This window comes from Triturus cristatus, chromosome 10 (genome assembly GCF_964204655.1).
Source record: "Triturus cristatus chromosome 10, aTriCri1.1, whole genome shotgun sequence".
NCBI classification, from domain to species: Eukaryota; Metazoa; Chordata; class Amphibia; order Caudata; family Salamandridae; genus Triturus; species Triturus cristatus.
Genome location: NC_140593.1, coordinates 1,172,222,436 through 1,172,231,779, shown reverse-complemented (window position 1 = coordinate 1,172,231,779; position 9,344 = coordinate 1,172,222,436). Strand labels below are relative to the sequence as shown.

Below are 9,344 nucleotides of genomic sequence, written 5' to 3'. Positions count from 1 at the left end.
CCTAAGATTGTTGTTTCCACGCAGGATCTGAAATTTGTCTTTAAGTACATCAAGCTGTGTTTGTGTGATGTTCTCTGTAGGGCCCATCATTTGCAAAGTGGATTCATTATCGTCTACATGTTCATTAAGTTTCTTATTGTCTTCCCTGAGAAGAGAATATATTTTGGGTTCCAAGAGAGCTTGCAGTATTTTTTTGCTGGTGTGTTCATGTAATGTTCGTTCCATTGATGTAGTCATCAAAGTTTTGATCAATTTCTTGTGCTTATCTTCCTGTTTTTTCTCCCTTTAGTAGATTTATGTTTCATCTTTTTCGTGGTTCAGTTTGTTGATCTTAGTGTCAAATTTACTTTCCACTTTACTGCAGGCTAGGAATTATATATTTAGGAGGCTAATTCAACATAACAGCTGGGCCACATGGAGGTGGTAAATATTACCAACAACCTAATATTTACCCAGTATTCATACATATGTGTCAGACAGCAACTGGTTCTGTTTCTTTTTCAGCCAATGTGCATCCAGTCTTTTTAAGAAAGCCTGGGTACATTACTAGGTCAAGATTGGAGGAGGGGTGGTTTAAGTAGAGCATTTCCATGCAGTCCGTACCTGTCCTTGTAATCACCTTGTACCATATTCTGACAACAAAGGACCAGAGAAACAGTACCTCACTTCCCAAAAGGAAAAGTAATCTACTTGCAATGCATTCTCCACATTCAATCTGCAGGAACTTTTTTTCTGCATGCCCTCTGCCTCATTTCTGCATGGCGGTAGTGGTGAGCTCGGAATGCCAATGCTTTATGCCCCTGACTCTTGCTCACCTCCTGTGCTTCATCTAAGCCCACCCTCACGGTGCCTCTTTGCTGGGGAAATCACACAATCTCTGCTCTTCACCCAGCCCCCCATCACTCACAGCAGCCCAAGGTCCCTCCCCAATCATCACGGTCCACTCACAAACGTCAGCCATGGTGTCAGAGGTGATCATTGGCCTCAACAAGCAGTAAGTCACAATGGGGCAAGTGTCTCACCTCAGGCCCCTAATCCACTGTTGTCGCCATGGAATGACGTCTTCTCAACAGTGCAACCCTGGGGGATGAGCTTTTCCATGTGGATCAGGATTATTTAATGGGCATTGGGATGGAGCTTACAACTATGCGACTCTCCCAGTGGCCACCTTGGCCATACCCCCAAACATATTTGTCAATAAATACGTCTGTGCAGAATGTCTGTCATATGTGGCCATATGGTTTCAGCATTTCTTGTTCACCCCCACTGCATTAAGTGTCAGGCATGATTGTTTCTCATTTTATATCATTTATAGACATACAATCACAAAGAAAAGTCATATGAGATACCGCCAAACCACACCGCATAATTTCATGGAAATTCTGAAAAAGAAGAAAATTAGCCCATTCCTATATGTGACCAAAGAAAAAATAACCATGTCTTGAAATTACGTACAGTGTTAAGTGTCATATTGATTTGAACCTCGAGAATCATACTAATATCACAATATTCATGCTACGTGCCATAAAAAGCACATGATGAGGCGGAATGATTTAAATATTGAAATTCACGCTTACATAAAGAGCCACGCCGATTAACAGCACATAGAATGTAATAGGGTGGGATGATTTGAGTCTTTAGAGTGATAGGTTGTATGGAGTTGCTTACCACCAGCATTACAGAATGATGTCCTACTGCACCAGTGTGATGCTGAACTTAAATGTTAATGTGCATGCGTTAACCTGTTGCTGATACAATTCTCAAAACCAAAATATTATAGGCTGGCCTCAACCGATGATTCTTGCCAGGAGACCCTGAATTCGAAATAAATGTTGAGTCTTCTGCACATAGCATTGTGGACCAGCTTACTACATCATCCTTACATCTATGTACCCCACAAGTTCACATTACTTTAGGTACTAGAGGTGGAGTGATTGCAACAATTTGACAGAAGGGAAAACTCATCACAAATGTGTTGGATATGCCATCGGGTGTTTTACTAGCACCATAGACTATAACAAACTTGTCATATAACAGATGGGAAATCTACCAGTGATTACCCACATCCTCATAATATATATTTGGTGAGGGATAATGATGATTACACATTACTTTATGAGTGCCCGGTGAACTTTACAGACAGGAAAGCAAATCTGGAGTCTTTCAGGATGATCCTGCTAGGGAAAATTGGCAAAGCCATGAATTAAGTACCATCACGGATGGAAAGTTATACAGACATCTTTCTAGAATGATGTTCCAAAGAAAATAGTGTAAGGCTTGGAACTTTCATTCTTTGCAGGAAAGCTCACTTTTGGAAGAGTCAATTGCCAGAGGTAGGCCATAAGAGCTTTATTTTAGTTCATTGAATTAAAGCTTTATCATACTGTCGATATTGACACTCAGACATAAAGAGCTGATCAATTGACATTGATGTAGATTGTCCAAGAACTTCAAAAGTAATCGCAGTGCAGGCACAATAATGCCATAGTTTTGATAAGTTCAGAGATACAGTACTGTACTGATCGTGTCCTCTTTCTTACAGTTTCCACCTTCTCGCTCCATGGACCCAAATAATCAGTCTACGGAGTTCATTCTCCTGGGGTTCACCGACCAGCAACAGAAGTCTATAGGCATCTTCTTGCTCTTTCTCATCATCTACGTTGTTACGCTGATGGGGAATATTTTCATTATCACAATCATTCGATGTGAATCAGAACTGGATACTCCTATGTATTTCTTTATTTCCAGCCTATCCTTTGTAGATGTCTGTTTCTCCACTGTCACAGTCCCCAGGCTGTTAGCAGACCTCCTAATGGAGGTGAGATCCATTTCATTTACAGCATGCTTCACGCAGATGTATTTTTTCTCGTTCCTGGGTATCACAGAAAATTTCCTTCTTGCTGTGATGGCTTACGACCGCTGGGTGGCCATCTGCAGACCCCTTCACTACACTAAGTTAATGAACCCCCGGCTGTGCAAGGCTTTTGTGTCTGGATCCTTCCTTGCTGGCTCCTTGCACTCCCTTCTCCACTGCATCCCCATCTCCAAATTGTCCTTCTGTGCTGACAACCACATTCACCACTTCTTCTGTGACATGACAGCACTGCTCAAGATTTCCTGCAGTGACACCACCACCAATGAGCTTCTTATATTCGCAGAGGGTGCCCTGGTCGGTATGAGCCTTTTTCTGTTCATACTTGTTTCCTACGTAATTATTATCTCCTCAGTACTGAAGATCCATTCAGGGAAAGGGAGGTGGCGGGCATTCTCTACCTGCTCATCCCACCTGACAGTAGTTTTCATATTTTATGTTTCAGCCTTTTTAATTTATTTTCGAACTTCGTTGAGTTACTCATTACAATATGACCCATTTGTAAGTGTTGTGTACTCTGTAATAACTGCCATGTTAAACCCATTCATCTACAGCTTTAGGAACAAGGAAGTCAAGAAGGTACTGAGGAAAACAATACAAACAATAATTTCCTCCAAAAAGAAATGACATTTTTTTGTTTAGGATTGCAGTGGACACGCCAGCGCCCTTCAAAACAGATGTGTTACTCTTTGAAAATTGACAGCTGAAAGATAGTTAAAAACATCTGGATTGGTCTAAGATCACTCTCCAAAGCAGATTAACACTTTTCTTTGACAATCATTTTCAATCCAATGAAGCAAGTAACTATCCCCTCAAGCATTGACATGATTCAGTAGGCTCATATATTCTGCGATCACCAACTAAAATGTTCCTTTGGTGCTGGTGCTCGCTAAACAAGTGCTAAAGGAAGCATGACCACATCACCCCCAAATTCAGAGTTCTTCCATCGCACCAACGCACATCAAATTTAAGGCACCCAGCATTATCGGTAAGGTCAAAAAACCTAAAAATAATGATGAACAGCTTCCACTCTTGGACCATACTCACGCCAGTTGCAGCATCAACCAGATGAGATGATGCTGGGGATCCATGCTTAATTTGTAAAATATTAAGTGCAGTTGGTCAGATTTTTGTAGGAGGCCACACCCACTCCCCTGGCTCCACCCACTTCCTCCACTGGCTCCACCCACTTACTCTATTGGCTCTACCCACATCCTCAACTGGCACTGCCACTGGCACTGAAAGCCAGATGTAATACCCGATCTGAATTTCAGCAAAACACATTAATAAAATCAAAGAAAACCCACAAAAGAGACTGGATGTCATAACTTTTGAGATCGCAGATAATGAACTTTTTCTGACCACGAAAGGCCTGACTCTAAAGTAATGCTAAAATTACTATCTACTTCTGTTGTGTTTTGTTTCTCCCCGGGCTTGATTTTCAAAAACACCCTAAATTCTATCAGTAAAAGAGAGTACCACACCTTACACACTTCTCAATTCTTTTGCTCTGAGAATATTTGGGGAATTTGCATTTCTCTGATATATTGTACATCTTGTTACCAAAACATATATGGTATTATAGAGCTGAGCGGTACGAGCGAACTATGAAGGCATCTTTCACATGAAGAATATTGGACTCTGCTAAATGCACCTCTCTGGCATATGCACTGCCTATAACTGATTCATGCACATCATTCAGTCCTGTAATATGCCCAATGTGAGAAGGTGGCCTGATATATGCTGTCCACTATTTCTAGTGGGCACCGTGTATGAGTCCAAACAACCCCTTATTGTGATAGGTGAAAGACAACCTTTATTGAAAGATATCCTAGTGGTAGCTATGGAGAGCAGCCTTCAGGCTAAGTCTTGAAGGAATGTAAAGCAGCTTGTTTAAGCAGTCTATAATCTCTTGAATGATCAAATGAAAGGACAACCACACCAGGTATATATTTAAAATATATGTTTTTAGGTTAACACACACCCCTCTAGTCTCTTTATGAGACTAGTGTTCGAAGTACTTAAGTTACAAGATAGGAATCATCAGTAAAAGCACAAATACACGTTTGGGCCCTAGGGGTGTCTGGACTCTTCAGCCACGAGGTCCAGGAGGTGTCAACGAAGTCCACGAGCCGGATTCGAGCTGTTCCACAAAGTCTGTTGAGTGCTGCAGTGTCGGCGACCAGAATGGGCCCAACAAGCCTTGGCAACGGCAAGTCACTGGAATTTTAGAGAAAGGACTGCGGTGCAGACCAGCAAGGTCTGAGGGACTCACCCAGCGAGGGTAAATCAGGGCACGTCTGGAGCAACCAGGTAAGCCCAATCAGAAAAGGAGTCACCTTCGTGTGGACCTGCTAGGCAACGGGCTAGTGATCGCGAAAGAGCCTTGAGCGGTCATACTTGAAGCTGGCCCATGGGTCACTCGTGGAGTGGAGGCCAACAATCTTTGGTGCAGAAGGTGCTCAAGGCTGGGGCTACTCAGAGCCCAAAGCACAACTTCGAGGAGGACCAGGAAGATAGTGTTGCTAGTTCACTGTGTCCAGGGGTCACAGTTCCACGTCACCCACGACAGCCACGGGCCTCAGCTTTGCTGTGAACTCAGGGTAGCCTCAGGGAAGTCTGGAAATCTACCTCTGGGGATGCAGAGACTTCGGCATCCGGCGGGAGCTTCAGAATTGCAGACCTGTCAGTTGCTTCTTTGGTGCCTGCCAAGCAGGGGAGTCCCTCCTTGACCCCAAGGGAGATCTTTTCAGTCTTCTAGTCAGGATAGAACATCGAAGGTCCAGGATGTACATTGCAGAGTTTCGTCCAGGGTAATCTAAAGTCCTAGGGACTGGATTCCTATACTTATAGTAAGTTTAGGGGATGGACTAACTCTATGGCCCCACCTATGGGTGGGCCAGGAAAGAGGGGTGGTTCCACCCATTTCCTTTGTCCTGGTTCACACCAGAGCAGGGGCAGGTAGCCCCTGCAACCGGTTTGAACTGGGCTATGCACAGGGACACCAAACGTGCCCCCAGTGTAGGACTTCAAAGCTCCAGAGAGTGCTCCCGCCGAGCCCCAATAGACATCAGCCTGTCTGGGGAGGTGGGGACATCTCCCCTCGACAGGAAACCTATTGTCCAGGCCTCCCCTGCTGGAGTTTCGGTCAGCAGCAGGAGGCCAGACCCGTGTCTGTGGCAGAGGCATCCATTTTGTGATGCCAGGGCTCCGGAATTTCCTACCGGGTTTGTCTCTCCCTCTAGAAGGGTGGAATCCTCCCGCCCTGTTCTGGCGGGGGGTTAGTTTTCCAAAGCGTTTGACACCAAACACGACATGTTTTGATGCAGCCATCCCAAAGCATTTACCGCGAGGTTATAATGCACTTAAGAGTATATGGTATGACTATATCACAGAACAGCCATAAGGCAGTATTTCCGAAAGCTGCAGAGGGGCTCAGCTCATGCTTGGGACCCTCTCACACAAAACCAAGCACTCTGCCTTCAGAATTGTCAAGGCCTGCCATAGGAGTGGCTTATAGGTTTATATGTGTCTGTATAGGGTAGTGATATAGGTGGCCTATACCACAGTAAGGGGTGCAAGCACACCCTTACCCAGGCTGCAGTAGCAGAACTGTGGTGACATTTTGGAGTGCTTCCCAGGGGTGGCATAAAATATGCTGCAGCCCCTGGTAGGCCTCTGAGGTACCTATGCCCTAGGTACATAGTATACCATATACTAGGGGCTTATAAGGCACTCCAGAATACAATTATATATGTACCTAATGTACATGGAAACCATTTTAGAGAGGAAGCAGCTAGGCTGTGGTTCTGATTAGCAGGGCCACAGCCAGACTAAGGTCGAAAAACAGTGAAACACCAGCAAAAAGTGGGGGTACCTATGTGAAGCAGATCCTACTCTCCTACACCCAATATGGACATCTAAAACCTCTGAATATATAGGTCTCTAAAATGTGCATATATCACATGCTCATGTAAAATGTAATGTCACAGATATGCCTATAGTATACAATGCAAACCCTTTGTTAATGCACAGTACGTAAGGCTGTAGCACGGTATCTGAAAATTACACTTTTCAGATGTGCAGATGACTTAAACATTGCAGCGCATATAATGGAGGTCTGCAAATGTTACATACCCGAGTCAGAAATGTCCACTTGCGCAGGCTTCTGTTTAGTTGGTCTATCATATATGGCAAGTTGTGAAAGCCTATGTACATCATGTGGAAAGCTGATATTTGCCCACTACTACATGCCTCTGGCATAGTCATATTAAATGGCCAGCTGATATTAGCCCAGTGCTTCAAACCTTTGGCAAATGCATTTTTTGTGGATAATGAGTGCCCAGTTTTACAGGGTTCAGCTGTAGGCACATTATGTGATCAAGAAGCTTTCATCCAAATGTTACATGTGTTTACATCTAATATTTAGGGATTATGACTCGTGTTTTCAACATTTAACACAGCATCAGCACACTAATATTGCTGCAAATAATCTCTGTGATGCCCTGCCATTTCTTCTTTGAGAGGTGCTGTTTCAGTCTAAAAGAAACTTTTTTATAGAAGTTACATGAAACATAAAAACAGTATATCTCTGAAAAATGTCCATAACAGACTCTCACATATAATCCACATTAAAAAGGAAAACGGTATTTAATTTAAAACAATTTGTTTAAAAAAGAATTATTCAAGGTAATCAGGGCAAGACTCTCTGCAGAACAAAGCTAGCTTAATAATGGGCCCCCCTTAAAGGCGGGGGCCCAAGGCCAGGGCCCTCTTTGCCCATGCCTTAAAACATCTCCACTTCTGGGTAGGCCAAGGGTTTCTGACTCTGTAGGTGTAGTGCTGCTGAAAGATCTTCAGCAACATATGCACCAGAAAGGGTACCTGGAAGTACAACTAATGTTAGAGGATACACAGATGTGTACTGCAAAAGTAAAAACAAAACACACAGCTAAATGGAGGGAAGGAAACTGAATTAAAGGGAGTCAGATAGGGATGGAATGTAAAAAAGGAGACAGAATGAGTGGAAACAAATGAGGTGGAAGCATAGAATGTGAATAGAGTTAGAGAACAAGCAAGAGCCTGAAAAAGAGAGACTGACATGAGAAAGAGAAAGAAATCGAAGTAATGAGATGAATGAGTGAATGCTATGAAGGGTGCAAGCAAAAGAGAGAAACAGAGACACATGAGAGAGGATCTAAAAATAATGAAATGGAGTACATCTGTTGAAAAAATTGAAAGTTGGAGACAGTTGAGCTGGCAAAGAAAGACATATAGACAAGAGTGGATGGACAGGCAAAGTAAAGAAGGGGAGGATACACAGGAATGGAGGCGAAAAGTTACTTTGCCAATAACAACACTTTTGTAAAAAATATTAATGCCCTCTTTGCTCCAGTGGAACGCTGGTTAAAAAAACAATGATGCTCATGATGTGGTGCACTCTGCTTTTTTATGGAGCCAGATCAATTGATGGTTTGTCTTAATTGCAGGGAAAAATCACCCCCAAGTCGCCCATGGAAACCAAGGTACTTTACTGGTGTTACTTAAAATCCATCTAAAGGGACGCTGTTGTGTATTGACTAGTTGGCTCTACGTCATTAGGGAAAGGCTAATCTAGTCATGTTTTTTGTTTTAGTAAACTATGTAATCTCGCTTTAGTACAATGGGTATAATTAAACTAAACCAAGATTACAGATCCCTGAATGCAATGGGATATTAAAGAAAATCCAAGGTGAGACTCCTGTCTCACAAGTTACAAGAAGTAATCCAAATCCCCTATACATGGACCACGTATTGAACTGTATGAACAAACGCCTTAGCTGTGCCTCTGAGCACCTGTAAGTGGTGGGCATCGTGAAAAAGCTGGCTCCTTCAATCAGATGTTCATGATCAACCCGGCTACCCACCTTTCCAAAATTCAGAACTGGTGAATAAGCCACAAAAATAGTTTGGGGAACACTTTTAACATGGTTACCATTGCTGGGGAAACCACTTCTTTGGTAACTTTACAACACCTGACACTGTAGAGCCAGAGTTTTTTCATTCTGCATCCTATGTCCTGATCACAAAGTGGGTGTTATTGTGCATAAAATGTATTACATTTGCCTTGTAATGGGCTGCAATTTCATTAAACCGATTCCAAGACACTTTTTTGACATACTCTGTTGCACTCACGTCTATCAAATGTGTGTATTGTTTAATACATTGTAATATAATTCTTTTATGGACATAGTTAAAATCTTAACTGCAATTATGACGGGGTTTATCATTTAGTAATATAAATCCTTGTGTCACAAACACTGCAATCTCCAGCACCCATGTTTCAAGCAAACTCGTACTCCTCATTCCCTATTACCATTGGTTTCAATTTCTGTTTATATTTCTAAAGCCCTAGCTCTCGCCTTGGCGTGCTTTTTTCATATCTCTGTAAAATACAGTAAGAAAGAACACAACGCTGTGCGAATCAAGAAAT

General features: G+C 42.7%; 1 protein-coding gene across 1 annotated transcript; it reads left to right on the top strand.

The window, feature by feature from the left end:
• Positions 1-2,560: 2,560 nt before the first annotated feature.
• Positions 2,561-3,499, top strand: LOC146796897 (olfactory receptor 1f45-like). Its single transcript, XM_085631430.1, has one exon. The coding sequence runs from the start codon at positions 2,561-2,563 to the stop codon at positions 3,497-3,499; it is 939 nt and encodes a 312-aa protein (XP_085487556.1).
• The last annotated feature ends 5,845 nt before the right edge of the window (positions 3,500-9,344 follow it).